The sequence below is a fragment of the Misgurnus anguillicaudatus genome, chromosome 17 (genome assembly GCF_027580225.2).
Source record: "Misgurnus anguillicaudatus chromosome 17, ASM2758022v2, whole genome shotgun sequence".
Lineage (NCBI taxonomy): Eukaryota > Metazoa > Chordata > Actinopteri > Cypriniformes > Cobitidae > Misgurnus > Misgurnus anguillicaudatus.
The window spans coordinates 20,377,821-20,396,050 of NC_073353.2; the positions used below are offsets into that span (position 1 = coordinate 20,377,821).

Here is an 18,230-nt window from a genome sequence, read left to right on the forward strand (position 1 = left end):
TTTGACCTATTCTGTGACGTAATTTTGACGTCGATGTTTGATGTCAAATTGATGTTAAATTGACATCAAATGCCCGCTGGGTTACCTTGAAACTACTTTTTGTGGAGGTCTGAGGAGTTCCGGTCCGCCTGTTGTTTGCAAACGGAATCAAAAGCGAAAGTTAAATCAAGTATAGGCTATACAGCTCAGGCAAACCGATCAGCCACAGAGCAGTCGACATGGCAGACGAGTTTCCATACGTGCTCCGTGTGGAGGGCCAGTGGCACCCTAAACTCAAAAATAAAATGACCATCTATTTTCAAAGTAAGAATAAATCCGGTGGAGGAAACTGTGTGGTTGAACTTGATACCGAAGGACGAAAAGGAACTGTACGATTCAAAGAAGAGGAAGGTAACACATTTCCTCACTGTAAACATATACGCTATACGTATAAAAGTCATGATTTATAATAAAATACCACATATAAAACTCAAAATAGGAAGACGAGTTACTGTGGGTGGAGCCCAAGAAACGAAACGTTTACGTACATAGAAAATAAAAAATGAGTAATAATAGGAACGTAATAAAAATGTATATGTATGTAACTTAACGTTACACATCTAATGTGTCTTTATGTACGCAGCGAGACAGCGAGTACTACAGAAACAGACTCATGAACTAAAAATTGGTCAACAAACTGTGAAAATGACCGTCAGTCTTCCACCATCAGAGTTCTCAAATGTGAAAGTAAGTATAACATGATATAATGAGTAAAGTTGGAAAGTTAAATAATACTTCACTTGAGTTAAACGAAACTTTATTCCTTAGGAATCGACGTCTTTAGTCAACAATCCCCCAGCAGGTGAGTGCTTCCATTTGCTCCGTCGTCAGATTAAACGCACTGCTGCCCTCTGCTGCTCAGACCTGCATACACTTATCCCACAATACACTCTTTCCAACTCCAAAAATTAACTGTACTTACATATTTACCACATAGCACCAATCCTGCACACTGAGGCTTCTGACATTACCAAAAGGAAGGGAGACTCGTGTTCTGCGCTGCAGAATTCAACACTAGACCACAAAAAGCCGAAGCTTTTGGGTCAGTGTCATTTAAATATTTACCCTAAAACACACACACAGGATATACAAAGAGTTTTTCTCATACTCTACATATGTATGCATGCGTATATTAGGACTTTTATTCATAGTGTGGTAATAATTTTTGCATGCTGTACCTCTAAAGCAGAGGAAGTCAATCTTCTGAAGTAAAATCAATAAATGCAAATTCAAGCATGGCTGATACAAGCCCTGGTAAAAACGTTTCAAAGATAAATTTGTTTTACATTCAGGTGAACCGAAGAGTGAGGTTAGTGAAGAGGTTGAGGCAACTGAGGAGGAAGATGATGGAACCCGTAGACAAGCTGTAATTGAAAACATTCAAAAGAGTAATCAAGAATTTTTGCAAATGTTGGTGGAAAATGTACTAAAGGGAACACCTGCCGAGTCAAAAGACTTCAATATTGAAGTAATACAAGAGAGCAATTGTGCAGTGGTGACCTTCTCCTGTAACACGGGTAAGTTTTAAGTTTTGTGTTAATGTAAGGAATAAATGAAGAGTTTCTTTGCAAAAAGAGATAACCACCATTTTTTTAATTGTTCAGAAATCTCGTTTTTTTTTTTTGGTTGTGCATTCCAATTAATTTCAATGCAACTGCAGTTGGTTTGTTTTGATTTAAACCTTCATAACTTAAAAAATACAGCTAAGTAACACCATAAAACAAAATAATAACATGATAAAATAATAATAAGCATGTTTTGACAAAAATGTAAAAAAAAATGGATTTATCTCGTTTTGCAACGAAACTCTTCAAATTATGATGAGCCATTGAATTATTCGAAAATAATGCACACCCATGTCGGATCCCCAATCGGAAGTTATTATTCCGTCAAAGATCAGCGCTCTTGGATATTACGTTAAAGTTAATGGGAGAAATGTCTTGTCACATCATGTGGACGATTAACACTTGGAAAGAGGAATATAAACACTTGTTTTTTTCAGGACCTATTATCTCTTATCAGAACGCGAAAACACCGTGGAACTGCAGGTAAGCACCGCAGCTTTTAAATGTGGACATTGATCATTTATTTTATCGTGACGTGACTATTAAAACATGTTATGAGATATCGCCACTGATATATTTATAAGCAGCATGCAAAAACATCTCTCTGACACTTATAAAAAAAGTTTTATATAGTACTGACAAGAACAAAGTTTAATAATACTAATCGAGTGCTCGTATCGCGTTAAGAATAAATGAGAAAGCAATAGTAACGTTATACAAGTATAGTTTTATTAACTTTTACCTCGCGCCAAAACAATAACAACACAAAAGACACTAAATATGAATAAAAAAAACAAGTAATAGTTTGATCATGACACTAAATAAAGCTGATTTGATCTCATTTTGACGATCATAAACAAGGCCAACATGAGAGCCAGGGAATACCTGTCAGAGATGTAGCCCAGAGAGGGCGGTGGTCAGCGGGGCGAGTGAACACTGACGTCCGCTCATGCTTTGGTTCTCATTCGTACTGAATCTCACTAAGCAAACGTTCAAACAGGCACTATCTTTACTAATCGACTGCAGATTTAAATATAATACATATACATTCTCGACTGAACTAATCTTAAAACTACACTTTGTGACCAAGAAACGGTAATATAAAGTAACGGCTTTTCCGTCCATTGAGTTGTTATGAGCTTCAAAGCAGCCGAAAGTGTTTCCTGTCATTCTGGCCGCCCTCAAATCCGTGGCGGAAGAAGTAGTTCTCAAACAAAGAGTCTTTTAAAATAACTCTGTTGTTGTTTTCTAGTTTTCGTTTTTCAAACGTGTGCCGTCGAACTGTTGTATAAAAGCAATATCGCTCTTGGAGTCGTGTGATATAGCTCTATATCATCACGGCTGTGATTGCCTCCGGCACTCGGCCTACGGCCTCGTGCCTCTGGCCTAATCACAGCCGTGATGATAAAGAGCTATATCACACTCCTACTCGAGCGATATTGCTTAAGTATCTCACGACTCCGAGAGCAATATTGCTTTTATACAACAGTTCGAAGGCACACATTTGAAAAAAGAAAACTAGAAAACAACTACAGAGTTATTTAAAAATCCTCTTTGTTGGGGAACTACTTTCTTCCGCCATATATTTGAAGGACAGGTAACACTTTCGGCTGTTTTGAATCTCATAATAACTCAATAATCATAATAACTCTTAATATTACGGTTTCTTGGTCACAAAGTGTAGATGTAAGATTAGTTCAGTCGAGAATATATATGTATTATATCCAAATCTGCAGTCGATTAGTAAAGATAGCGCCTGTTTGAACGTATGCTTAGAAGGATTCGGACCCAAAGATCCAGACAAACCGGCGGACGTCAGTGTTCACTCACCACACTGACCACCGCCCTATCTGGGGTACATCTCTGACAGGGATTCCCTGGCTCTGATGTAGGCCTATCTGTGTTTGATTGTCAAAAACGAGATCAAAGCAGCATTATTTGGTGTCATTTAACTATTACTTGTTTTCTTATTCATATTTAGTGTCTTTTGTGTTGTTATTGTTTTGGTGCAAGGTAAAAGTTAATAAAACTAAATTTATATACTGTTTTTTTGTTTAATCTTGTGGTACAAGCGCTCGCTTACTGGACTTCGTTCTTGTTACTACTACATTAAACAGTTTTTAATAAGTGCCAGAGAGATGTTTTTTTACATGCTGCTTATAAATATGTCAGTAGCGATATCTCACAACGTGTTTTAATAGTCACGTCACGCAAAAACAAATGATCATGAGTCCCCATGTAAAAGCTGCAATGCTTACCTGCAGTTCCACAGTGGTTTTGCGTACTATTAAGGGCGCAAAAGAGTATGTTTCCGCCGACTGAGAATCTAAAGACCGTTACTGAGTTTTTTAAATAAGCACATGCGTAAGAACAGCCTCCATCCTTCAAAGCTCATTTCTAAGGAACGCCTTCCAAAACTCGTGCACTAGTATTTGAACACGAGTGTTTGTTTACCACTGGCATATGCTGTGTCGCGTCAGTGGATTCATTATGTGAAATGATATGATAATAAACACATAAGACGTAAAGTAAGATCAGTCGACGCTACTTCCATTTCAACTAGCATGTACAACAATAATTATTCCACAAAGAAAGAATAATCACTGTTACCTGTTGAGAAGAATTTTTGCGAACTGCGCGTCTGTCTTGACACCTCTCTGTTCCTTCATTGCTCTCCAGCGATGAAATGTTTCTCCAATAATGAAAAAGTCTTTCTTTTAAGTCCTCGTTCGGGTTTCCTCTCTTCCATGGTGCAAATTCGAGGAGGAAAGCAGGAGCGACAATGAAAACAAACCGAAACTAAAGACGGAATTTCATGCGCTATAGGCATGCGTCACTCGTGTAAAGTTACTGGAGCGTGCACGTCTCTCACAAGGAACATAATGGCAGTGATTGACAAGCCAGAGCGCCAAACGTTGACGTGATGATTGCGTCAACGATTGGCTGATGTTTTTAAGGCCCTACCTTATGCACAGATGACATATATTAATATTATTACTTTCAGTGCACCTAATAAATAGTCTTTTATCATTTAGTAAAGACAGTTTCAAGTAATATTGCAAAAATGTATTAAACAAACATCCTCTTTTCCACTTTTAAGGAGAGAGATCGCTTCAGAGAAAATTATTGTTTTCATAGCTTTATTCCAAGTGTATGTTACGCATCCACACGATGTGACATCATTGCACTTAAGTTTACATCCAAGAGCGCTGATCGGGATAATCACTTTTGATTGGGATTCACAGACTGATTCACGAGCTAGGGAACTTATTGAGACACATGGAGAGTGTTTAAAAACAGCGCGTCTGTGTGTGTCCGTGGAGCTTTTACAGTCAGAGATGAGCGAATGACTCACACGCATTTAAAGAAGCCCCGGCATGATACAACCAGTGAAGCGGTTAATGTTATGTTATCAGTGAAATATCGCACGCCTCTTAGCCAATCAGATTTGAGAACCAGAGAGAACTGTTGAATAATTTAAGATATTTGACAGGTTAGGTGTGTATTTATCGAAAAATGAATACCCGTGGAACATTTCTGAAAAAAGAATTCAACAGCCCCGTGTTATAGATGGTTTCATCTGAAGCACGTGATACACGTCTGGATCCCAACCTTACTTCCGGTTTCGTTTTTTTAATGGTCTAACTAGTTGCTAAACTGATCTCTTGAACAAATGCCTCGTCAAAAATAACAAATGTTTTGGTTTCCTATGTAATCTATGTGTTGTTGTTTTGCTTGTTATATAAATAAACTACGTTTAAAGTACTTTGTTGTTATTTATTATTAGCGGAGTTTACCGGAAGTTACTGCGGCCGCGACAGCCGCTTGTTTATGTTGTTACTGCTGAAACCGTCTATAAATACTACTACTGTGCTGTTGATTCTGCTTTCTAGATCTTCATTGAGAGAATACACCCAAAATCAAAATGTCAGAAGGTCTGATTGTGAATCCTCATGTTGGTGTCAAATTTTGTTCCATAGATACAGAAAACTTCATTTTGTCTGCCCCATGCTATTCATTAATTAAGAAGAAACAAATGAGAGTACGAATACTTGAGACGACATTAAAAGTGAAAGCTGAACCTTTACCTCTCAATATAAACTCTGATTTCCTCATGCTGTATTTCGATAAATTTGGGGACGTAGAAGACAACATGGTGATATCTGAAAAGGAACATTCAGCAATAATCACTTTTAAAGATCCCGCAGGTAAATAAACAAAGCTACATTTGAGTTATTTTCTTTCAATTTGTTTTCTACAAAGACATAAAATACAAAACTTTTCCATTTTTCAGTTTTTCACACAGTTATAAAAAGCCAGCATGTAGTGAAAAAGCAGCCGTTCAGAGTACTGCCATACTATGAATCTTTACAGACAGCTCTTTATGGTAAAAACAGACCCTCACTGAAACTTCCTGAGACTCTTACTGAAAACATAGATTCGACTATATGGAGTCACTTAAACGAGAACAAAAAATCCCTGGATTTGATCAACAAAGCTATGTCCACGTCTTTTTGCGAATTGGATTTTGGCTTCCCAGCTGTAAAAATCACTCCTTTGCCCTCCCTACTTCAGCAAGGGGGGCAAACAAGAAAACTCATCCAGTCCTGGAGAGAAAATACCTCCTCCTTGTTCTCAGAGTCAATGTCTCGGTTCAAATCTTTTGAGCTGCTTGTTCAGAAGGATGCATGGAGTGAAATAGAACCTGAAATTCAAAAAGCAGTAGCAGCGGTGCCGGTCACACTCGTTCCCAACATCGTCCAGGGAGCAATGGCTATAGCTGGCTTGAAAGAAGATGTGACCAGGATCGAAAGCGATCTAAAAGAAATTGTTGAGAGAATCACCCAGAAGATCCAAAGGGAGACGGGCAGTGTGACAGATAATATAGATATGCCTCCATCCATTCACCAGCTTATTGTCTGCCATGGTTTGAAGCAGCAAATCCTTAACAAATTTCCAGAAATGGAGATCAATTACCATGAGAACAACAAAAAACTAACTTTGTATGGCCTAAGAAATGAAGTGCTGGAAACTAAGAATGCAATACTGCAGGATGTTGTCAGTTTAATTCGTAGACCTGTGGAAGTACACCAATCTGTTTTAGATTTTCTTCGTAACAGTGACCTAGAGAAAATGACCAAATCTTTGTTTTTTACAAAAGGAATTGATGCATCATTAGAAGCTGATGGAGATAGAGTTTTGCTTATTGGCAAAACAGAGAGTGATATAAAGGACGGTCAGTTGCAACTAAAAACAGAGCTGGGACATCTGAGCTTTGATGTAGAAGATGCTGGTGTTTTAACAAGATTAGATTGGCAAGACCTTGTCTCTAATATTAAAAACAAAGAGTCAGGAGTTACAATTCAGACGACTGTCAAACAAGTTCTCATTTCTGGCCTTGCACAAGTCATCCACGGTGTTGAAAAACAATTACATGATTTTGTTCATGAAAACTCTAGAGTCCTAAAGGCTCACAAGACTGTGATCAAATTCATAAAGCAACACCGAACAAAAGACTGGCTCGAAGATGTGAAAGGGAAGGTCAGTGTTCAGTTCAAAGATGAAACCATTGTGATCGATGGGCCGAGACTTCATGTCAGTCAGTATGTTCCTGTGTTTAGAAAGCTGCTTACATCAACTCACCACTGCGTCTTTAAAGTTGCTAAACCAGGAGCAAATAAGTTTTTTAAAGAAAAAGAGTCAATGTGGGCTCCAATAGCCAAGAATAATATGGATTGTTTGGTGGAATTAGTAGACGAGGATGACCACCTTGCCCCAGTTAAACCAAAGATAAAATCAGTTTATGAATTTAAAACACCTGATGGAGTGGAGATCACAGTAAACAAAGCAGACATGTGTTCATTTAAAGTGGATGCTATAGTGTGTGGAAGCAATGAAGCTCTTCTCCTGGATGGAGGATTAGCAAAGGCACTTTCTAATGCTGATGATAAACTTCAGGACGCCTGCGACCAGGTTGTCAAAAGGAAGAAGCTGACGATAAGTGATGCCATTGTTTTGGATGCAGGAGGACGCCTGCTATGCAAACACGTCATCTTTGCATTACCACCACATTACCGTCCTCCCAATAACCAGAATGCTGTAAGTCTTCTTGGGAAAACTGTCAGAAAGAGTTTGAATCTGGCTGATCAAGAAAACTGCCAGTCAGTGGCAATCCCAGCCATTGGCTCTGGTGCGTTTGGCTTTCCTCCAAATGTTTGTGCAGAAACCATCGTGAAATCAATAAAAGATTTCTGTGATATTAATGGTGGGAACTTTGTTCCGAAACAAATTCACCTAGTTGACAATAACGATACAACAGTTCAGGCTTTTCAAGCTGCTGTGCAAAAAGTATATGGGGTCAGTGCAAGCAGCAACCCGCAGCAAGGTCAAAGCCAAGCAAGTTCTTCTCAAAGCCAAGTCCACAAGCCACTTGCAACCCCTCAAGGGTCATCTCCCAGTTTTCTAACAAAAGAAGGTTTAACCATCACTCTTAAGACATGTAACATTGAGGACACTACCGTAAGTTTACCATTTTTTTTATTTTGAAGATATGCTAATATTTTTTTCACTTTCTGTCTAATGAGTACGTACGGGACATAAGAACAGTACTTTAAAAATGTGGAGTAGTTCATGAATTTCAAGTTTTGTAACCACACACAGTATAGACCCTTTTACAGCTCACGTGATCAAATAGCCTTCGTGCGCATTTAGGCCACAGAAGTGGTGTTATTCCCCATTGGTTCTAATGTGTTAGCAAGTCAAAGTTTATTAAAACGGTTTCCCATCATCAAAATGTCTGGTTGTTGTGTTTGGTTGCACTAATGTAATATACTAATATACGTATATATGTATCTGGCAACTTTATTTTTGGCCATCTGCTAACGTCTTCTATCCACTCCACTATAGTACACGGATCTGGTAGCTGTGTTAAAAAAGTTGATAAAGTCGCTAATAAACAATTTTCTGTGTTGCTTCACTGCTGATTCTTGTTATACTTCCGTTGCCAAACTGCGCACGCATACGCTGCCACGTCATCATTGCGTACAAAGAGTAAATGGGTCTATATGTCGAATGCTTAAAACCAGTGGCGGCTTGTGACTGCTTATCCGAGGGGCACAAATTCTAAATATCTGTTCGGAGTGTCGTGTTTTTCTTGTGATTTCAAATTATGTGTTTTTTGCATCATGTGAACCACGTGTTTTGTCAAAAAAAGTGCCTGATACACACGCGTCAGAACCGTTTATGATAAAAGAGACGCTCACGTTCGCAAAGTACACACAAGACACTAACTGTCAGTAAACTCTGATTTCGCATGAGATTATGCGATTATCTGGCAAACGCGAGCGTATTTTTTATCATGAACCCTTTAGACGCGTCTGCAGCAGACACTTATGTATTTTGACAAAACACGCGATGCACATAGCATCGCTCGACGCGCAGATCACACATTTTGAAATTACGTACCACACACATGACAGGCTACATACATGTTGTGACGAAATTTGCATCGAGTGCCCTCGACAAAATAAGTCACCGGCCGCCACTGCTTAACACCCACTCTTCAAATGCAACTACATTGTATAACCAAAAAGTAAGAATTAAAAATAGAAAGAAATCTGAAAATCCTATGATACATATATTTTTCCAAAAATGGGAACAATCAAGTGTACCCCTTTTTTGTGTACTATAATCAGGGAACAGCCAATGAGCAGAAGGTATTTCTTTATGATTCATTATTAACTGACATTACTGTAATGTAAATAAAATGATTAAATAATTCATATGTTAGCCTTAGGGATATCTATAAACTATTGTGCTGCAAATCATTGACAAAATTAAGAAGATCAACAATTTATCTTTACTTATTCATTTAGCACTTCATTTAATGTACTAACATTTAAACTATTTTGTGATTAGTGCTTTAAAGGTTGAAAACTCATAAAATGTTTTCTTCACTTCGAGCAGGTGCTGGAAAACATCATTGATGAATGTTTGAATCAGGCAGAGCAGCGCCAACAGAAATCCATTGTATTCTCTGCTATCGGTACAGGAAATCTAGGATTTCCGAAAGATGTGGTGATCGGCTCAATGCTGGATTTAGCTCTTAAGTTCAGCAGTAAAAGAGGTACAAGGAATGTTCAGGAAGTAGCATTTGCTCTTCACCCCAAAGATGCACAAACCATTCAGGTACCTGCTGCATCTCAGCCATTCCAGCATGCCATGTTGTTCAGATTTATGATGCTTTAGTATTATATTACTTTTACCTTAATAGTAATCTAAGTGTTTCTCAACAGGTTTTCACGGATGAGTTCAACAAAAAGTTTGCGATCCAGCCAGCCTCAGCCAATAACCCCACACAACAAACCATCCCAGGTGCAGATCCAGAGCTTGTGTTGAATGGCTTCATTGTTATTTGATATTATGTATTTTTTCATGTCAATTAAACTCTCTCATGTTCAATTAGTTTAGTTATATTTTGTGATTAAATCACAGGCCCTTTCTCAAAGGTGACGACCGCAGCTGGGGTTCACGAGACTACAGTGGGAGGAATAAAATTTCAGGTTTTAAGTGGTGATATCACAGCTGAAAAAACTGATGTCATAGTGAACTCTAGCAATAAGGGCTTTACACTGAAAGCAGGTACACTTTTAATTTATGAATCTGAATCTATCTATCTATCTATCTATCTATCTATCTATCTATCTATCTATCTATCTATCTATCTATCTATCTATCTATCTATCTATCTATCTATCTATCTATCTATCTATCTATCTATCTATCTATCTGATATAATATAATACACATATCGCAAGTAAGTATCAAAGATATCTGTTAAAGAATGTATAATCTGAAAGGCATTGTGTTATAAATATTATTAATAAAACATTGGACACAAACGTCTTAATAAAAGCAGATGTACATACCCTTTTTAAAGCTGGGATAAACTTAGCAACTAGCTTAGCGACTGGCTTAATATTTTACCGTGACATCCAGCATTCAAGTCATGATGATGTGTGTGTGCTATCAGGGGATTTATAAAACGTTTATGAAAATTTTATCTTGAACTGTCAAGGTGTGTCAAAGGCTATTTTGGATAAGGCTGGTCCAAACGTAGAGGCTGAGTGTCAACAACTTGGTGAGAAACATTTATTTAAGTTAGTGTATTAATAATCAAATAATCAATTAATACATTTAATCTGAAGTAAATAAGAAGAATTTAGAACACTGAATGGAAGAGGTGGTGTCTTACAAATCTTGTCTATTTGGTTTTCCAGGATCCCAACCCAACAAAGTATACATCATGACACAAGCAGGGAATTTACAGTGTAAAAAGATCATCCACATTGCAGCACAGAACAATGCTGCTGATATCGCAAAGCTTGTTAAAAGTGCTCTGGAAAAGTGTGCAAAGGAAAAGTTCACCTCCATCTCATTCCCAGCTATTGGTACAGGTGAAGACAAATTCAACAGCAAAGCACACATATAAAGAAAAGAAACAGTTTTTCATCTGCATGAGAGTATCATCTGGAAGGCATAAATGCATGAACATGAGTATAAATGTCATTTTCCTTCTATTCTTTCTTTTGAATAATTCATTAAAAATTTGTCCGTATTTACGTTTGGCAGACTCTTAATCCAAAGTGATTTACAGTGTACGGAGAATATTTTTTATCAGTTGTATGCATGTTTCCTGGGATTAAACCCACAACGCAATGCTCTACCACTGAGCTACAGGAACATCTATACACTGTAAAAAAGTTGGATCTACTTAAACAAATTACTTAATTTGGTAACACTTGTCAAAAATTTGTCAACATTTCACTTAAAGTGAGAACAAAATGTGGAAAAAAAAACGTTTAAAGGGGACATTTCACAAGACTCTTTTAAGATGTAAAATAAATGTTTGGTGTCCCCAGAGTACAATGGAGAAAATAAGCATTTAACACATCAGCATTTTATCAGTTAAAGTTAATGGGGATTTCTAAGTGCGCAGTTGAAACAAAATTTCAACCAGATGTAGCCATCAAGCCAAATATTGAATTCATACAAAGAAATCAAAACATTTAAGTATACAAGTTGAGTCATAATAAATAAAGTGAAATGACAAAGGGAATAAGTATTGAACACACTTTATTTAATACTTTGTAGAAAAGTCTTGTTGGTGATTACAGCTTCTAGACGCCTTTTGTATGGAGATACCAGTCGTCTGCAATGATCAGGAGTGATTCTGGCCCATTCTGCCACAAAAATGGTCTTTAAATCTTGAAGGTTCTATGGGCCTCTTCTATGAACTTTGATCTTCAGTTCTCTCCATAGATTTTTTATGGGATTTAGGTCAGGTGATTGACTGAGCCATTCAAGCAACTTTCTTTCTTTGAAACCACTTCATTTTTTTCTTTAGCTTTGTGTTTTCACCTTTGTAGTAGATGGCAGCAGATTTTTATCCAGAATGTCCCGGAACATTTCTCCATTCATCTTGCCTTCAATAATATGAAGTCTGTCAGTACCCCTTGCTGAAAAGCAGCCCCAATCCATGATGCTTCCACCCCCAAACTTAACTGTTGGTATGGCATTTTTGGGGTAGTGGGCAGTGCCATTTCTTCTTCAAACATGGTGTGTAGAATGACAAAAAGTTACATTTTGCTTTCATCTGACCATACAATAGTCTCCCAATAATCCACAGACTTCTTCAAATGCTCTTTCGCAAACTTTAACCAAGCTTCAACATGCTTTTTGTTCAGCAATGTAGTCTTGAGTGGTGAGCAGGCATGGATGGTTGCAACATGATCTCACAAAGTTCAAATTTTCCTGTGGCATTCTCACGGATTTCTGCATTTTTCAGTGGCCCTGCCACAGACTTTCTTTTCCGTTGCATTTTCATGGATTGGCTACTCAACTGCTTTTTCCTATTTTCAAACCATTGTCGCTTCGGTTTAGGGTTAGATTTGGTGTTTGGATTAGTATGTCACTTTAAGTATTGGTTTATAAAAAAAAAATCTGCTTTATTCTTTTATATTTTCTAAACTTTAAACAATTGTCGCCTGCCGTTGGGGTTAGAGTTGGGTTTGGGTAGGGATGTCATTTTATGTAAATCTAACCCTAAACCGAAGCGACAATGGTAAGAAAATAGGACAAAACAGTTGCGTGAGAATGCCACGGAAAAGAAAGTTTGTGGCAGGGCCATGGAAAAATGCGAAGATCCGTGAGAATGCCATGGAAAAATTCTGTGACTATGACACCGAAATTTGGGAGATCAGGTTGATGGATGCCATGGCAGTTCAGTGCATTGCTTATAGTTTTCTTTGAAACAACAGTACCTGCTGATGCAGAGTCTTCCTGAAGTTCTTGGCTCTTGGAGAACTCTCCTGATTATTCTTTGGACTCCTCGAACAGGGATCTTACGTGGAGCTCCTGATCGTGGCAGTTTTATGTTAAAGTGATGCTCTTCCCATTTCCAGATAATGGCCCCCACAGTGCTCATCGGAGCATTTAGCATTCTGGAAATGCGCCTATAACCATTCCCCCATTCAACAATAAGATTACAAAGATCTTGAGAGAGTTCTTTGCTTTGTCCCATCATAAAGTCTTTCCTGGGTAATGAGACACCTTTATATCCCATCAATTAGGACTAAAGCAGCCGATAACAAATAGTACTGATAGGGGACAGGGTTTCTCTCTCAATACTGACAGATTTCAGGTGATCATCTGGGTTTCTATGCCATTTTGCACCTTGTTCTCTTCATGTGTTCAATACTTATTCCCTGGGTTTTTCACTCTATTTATTATGACTCAACTTGTATACTTAAATGTTCTGATTTCTTTGTATGAATTCAATATTTGGCTTGAAGGCTACATCTGGTGGAAATTTTTTGTCAAAATCCCCTTACTGATAAAAATGCTGGTGTGTCAATACTTATTTTCTCGCTGTATGTATGTGAAGTTTTAGCTCAAAATACCATATAGATAATTTATTATATCATGTTAAAATTGATACTTTGTAGATGTGAGCAAATATTAGTTTTTTTTGGGGGGGGGTGCTTTTAAAAGCAAATGATGGGGATCTCTGCACTAAATGGCAGTGCCATGGTTGGATAGTGCAGATTAAGGGGCGTTATTATCACCAGGGGAGCCAAATTTCAATGAGCTATTTTTTCGCATGCTTGCAGAGAATGGTTTACCAAAATTAAGTTACTGGTTTGATCTTTTTAACATTTTCTATGTTGATAGGAGCACTGGGGGACCCAGCTATAGCACTTAAACATGAAAAAAGTCAGATTTTCATGATATGTCCCCTTTAAAAATTACTGAAATTGGTAACATTGAAACAATGTAAGCTTTTTCAACTTTTCCATTTTTATTAAAGAAAATTTAAGTTAGAATAAAAAATTAACTTTATAGGTGTTACCAATTTAAGTAATTTAATAGGTGAACCTAACTTTCACTTTTGTAGCACTTTACAGTTTTGCATTATTGCAAAGCAGCTTTACAGAAAATACAATTTAGTACAAACAGTTCAGACATTTGAAAAAGAGTACAGAAATAAGGTTAAAGAAATCATAGAAAACAGGACAATTATGAAAAAATATTTAAAAGTATTATTGAAAATACAATATTATTGCACATTTTAAATAAGATCTATTGGAGATACTGTAAAAAACGTAAATCTACTAACATTTACATGGAGAAATTTACATACTAGGTTTACGCAATACCTTTACCAGTTTAACATCACCTGTACTGTATGTAAAAAAAAAAAAAATTCTAAAAAAAGGTATGAATTACAGTACAAGCATGTGACTTTCTTTCTTTTAGGACAAGGAGGGCTGTCTCCAGGTCAAGCAGCAGATGCCATGATAAAAGCAGTTTTGAACATGGTCGGACAGAGTCCACAGTCTTCTCTCAAGTTGATCCGAATAGTCGTCTTCAAGGCGCACATGCTTAATGATTTCTACAAGAAGATGCGAGTATACACTGTCAAACAACATGACAGTACTTTGTACGCAAAAATCAAAAGTATGAATCTCACACATCTAATACATGTAATATTATTGAGCTAGTCATTGCTAAACCAGAATTGTAAGCTCACCCACAACAACAAGATATCAACTGGCACCTGACTATTTCTAAGGATGTCTGTGTCCATTTTTGTGTTTTGCAGCATATGTTTCCAATGTTAAATCATATCTGACTGGATCCTGGGAAAAAGAAGTTAAGCAACATGGCGGCAAAGACTTTGTCATTGAAGGAATAAAAATTGTGCCAGCTTGTTTTTCTATCTGTGGCCCGACACCAGCAGCTGTGGACAAAACTAAGACATTTCTAGAGGATATGATCACACCGGACCACGTATTCCAGAAAATCACTGACACTGCAATACTTTCCTTTTCAGACAAAGATCAACAGCGAATCCAGGACATGCAAAGCACTTTAGATGTATCTATAAAGCTAGAATACAAAGCAAAGAAAGGTTCAGATGATTCCTCGGGAGAAGCCACACTTATAGTTGAAGGTCTCAGTCGAGATGTGCTAATAGCCTGTCATGAAATCCAAGACATGCTGAAAAGAGCCAAAGAAGATGAGATACTGAAGAAAGACATTGAACACGTAAGGGAGCTTGTAGACTGGCAATATGAACAAGCAGGGCAGTATAAGAGTTTTGATCCATGTGCAAACTTTGAGTTGGAAAAGGCCCTTGATGGGGGAGCTAAAGACATCAAAATCTCCATCCAGGGCCAAGATTATCAGGTCAAAATGCCCGAGGGTCCTGCTGTGAGAACCACTGGTGGCAATCAGATGAACATCAGACGCATTGACAAACTGAAAGGTATTTGGTGCAAAGTATCATTCATTCACAGAAAAGTAATATCCACAAATTGTTGTGGTTCATCATACTGTAAGATTTGTCATAATGCACCATGAGCAACAATGATCTTGATCTTCAGGTTATTTAAATAGATGTTTTTCTTTTCATCAGCAACTGAAAGCATTCCACAGCATTGGAGTCCCATGAATAATACAGACTTGTTCAATGTATTCCAATTGAATACAAAAGATTCTGAATACAATGATGTACTGAAACAATTTAGGGCTTCTTGTCCTAATAACAACGTTTTGAAGGTTTGTATCATTAAATTAGTTTTGTCATATTAGGCTACATATTTTAAAATCAAACAATACTGTATTCAACTGTGCTGTGCTACATACAATATAATATCTTACTACATGTAGTGCAATATTATAAAACGGTTAGTTCCAATCCTTGATTCTGATTGGTCAATAGGTGTGCTTTATTCACGAAAAAACACGGCTATGACCGCTTCACCCAACGTTTCTGTTTATCACTACACCCTTAGCAACACCCTTAGCAACCACACGTATCGGTTTTTTGTTTTTATTTGAGCTTTCATGCATATTACACATTGGAACCCATTTTTGTTCATGGTCATGGACTATTTTTTTTCTTGCTTTTTATTGATTTAACTTCATGAAAGTTGCACTAATATATTTTTTTACTTTAATATTGTGTGGTAACCAATTTATAAAAGCAATAAGGTACTCGAGGCAAGTGCTGTATCGTGAATAAGTAACGGCTGAAGGGGTTGCAGCAACGCCCTTAAGCCGTTACTTATTCACAAGGCACAGCCTCTTGTACCTTATTGCTTACTTATATACTACTGTAACATGACGTAAATAATAAAGAACGCACAACAAGTAGACATAAGAAGTCGGCTCACAATAACATCACATTTTAACTTGCTACTGTTTATCTATCATAGATTGAACGAGTACAGAATCCTGGCATGTGGAGGAATTACCAGAATAACAAAAGTGTCATGGAGATAAAGAATGGTCATCAAAACAATGAGAAAAGACTGTTTCATGGAACCAGTGAGCAGACCATAAGTCACATCAATAAGAGAGGATTTAATCGCAGCTATGCAGGACAAAATGGTAAAGGCACCATTTATTACAACCACAACATTATACATATTTACAAGCACATTTCAGCTTCAATTGTTATTCCAAATTTTAAGAAAATATGTATTGCTGTTAATCATTTGTTGTGCCTCGTTTCAGCTGCAGTATATGGAAAAGGAACTTACTTCGCCCTTAATGCGAGCTATTCTGCTAACAACACATACTCGGTGCCTAATGCTCAGGGAATAAAGCACATGTACCTCTGCAGAGTTCTTACAGGAGACTTCACCGCAGGGTCATCAGCGATGATTGTCCCTCCTCCAAAAAATACCACAACCGCTGATCTGTACGACACAGTGGTGGATAACCCTGCTGCTCCGACCATTTTTGTGGTATTTCGTGATGATAATGCTTACCCAGAGTATTTAATAACATTTACTTAGTCACTAAAGATTAATAATGTCAAACAGTAAATCTAAGGGCTTGAAAATATTAAATAGATTAGGTAAAATATTTGAATCGTTTCTGTAGGCTTTCATAATAAACATCTAATTATGAGCATCAAGTTTGATTTCTAGCATTGATTTCACAATGTGACACATTATATAGTAAAGTTATCAAGGTTATATTTTTATTAAATGCTCTTTACATTATGTTGAATGATTTTACAATTTATTATATATATATACACACACACACACACACACACACACACACACAAACACTCTAGCATTTAGACCTGTACCTATCATTTTGAAGGGCTTTAATTAGTCATGTTAGAAAATGAATAAATGGTTAATGGCAGAGGTCATCTTTGTACCGTACAGACCAGCACTGCACATTTTGAATGTCTCCTCTTTTTATCATATCTGGGTTGTAATGTAGATTGTCAAAATTTCTGGTGTGACTGTTTAATGTTACCAAACTGTGACATGCTCACTAAATATGCACAAGACATGCTGCATTTGGATACACTGAAAACAACTGCACTTCAAATAAAGATATATACACCTTTAAATGTTTTATTGTCATTTCTTGTAACACCCTTGTCTACAGTATACTGTACATATACACAGCAAAAATACTTTTAGCACCCAGACAAGAAATAATCATCCAATCCAATCTTCGCCATGTTATTCTGTCATCTTTTCTCCCTTTTTCCCCAAAAACGCAATAAATGCAATAAATCCGCTCAACAAATCACAGCGCACCATTCCATGCATTGTAAACAAACAATGGCGGTGCGTTGAGTACACGGAATCCTAGTTTTCCTCGTCTACTTTGTACTTCGTGATCAACAAACAAACAGAAACTAAATAATACTTTAATAGCATTGATAAACCTGTGGTTGTTTTCTGTGACGGGAAAAAAACCGTAAGCCATCAACATTTAATAATTTACGCGAGAGGCACTCGGGAGCCGGTTGCTTGTTCTCCCGACAGCATCAAGCTTCTGTCATGATAACACATTGACCCCAGAGGATCTTATCAAAAACATTCCATTATTTTACTCAAAGTCAACGAAAATTGAGCAGGACTAAAACATTTTACAGCTGATCGCTGAGAAAACAGTTAAGCGACGACGTCCCAAGGATAACTGCAGCAATGACAGTGTTCTTAATATGACAAAATAAGTGTTTTGGTTAATGCCATTAATGTTTATTTTTTTAATCGGTGTGTACCACTAGTCAACTTAATGAATATA

The 18,230-nt window shown here is 37.2% G+C and overlaps 1 protein-coding gene across 1 annotated transcript; it reads left to right on the plus strand.

The window, feature by feature from the left end:
• The first annotated feature begins 69 nt into the window (after positions 1-69).
• On the plus strand, positions 70-17,546 carry LOC141350173 (protein mono-ADP-ribosyltransferase PARP14-like). The gene is made up of 17 exons (XM_073854789.1): positions 70-80; positions 185-390; positions 623-726; positions 808-841; positions 1,332-1,556; positions 5,585-5,812; positions 5,899-8,123; positions 9,570-9,791; positions 9,899-9,977; positions 10,098-10,244; positions 10,681-10,743; positions 10,883-11,059; positions 14,421-14,621; positions 14,767-15,432; positions 15,583-15,725; positions 16,385-16,559; positions 16,686-17,546. The coding sequence occupies exons 1-17, from the start codon at positions 70-72 to the stop codon at positions 16,967-16,969; spliced, it is 5,190 nt and encodes a 1,729-aa protein (XP_073710890.1). The 3' UTR covers positions 16,970-17,546.
• Positions 17,547-18,230: the final 684 nt, after the last annotated feature.

Coding starts and splice junctions, on each gene's coding strand:
- LOC141350173 (XM_073854789.1), top strand. Junction 14,622..14,766: donor TTTGTACGCAAAAATCAAAA/GTATGAATCTCA, acceptor TGTGTTTTGCAG/CATATGTTTCCAATGTTAAA. Junction 16,560..16,685: donor CAGCTATGCAGGACAAAATG/GTAAAGGCACCA, acceptor GCCTCGTTTCAG/CTGCAGTATATGGAAAAGGA.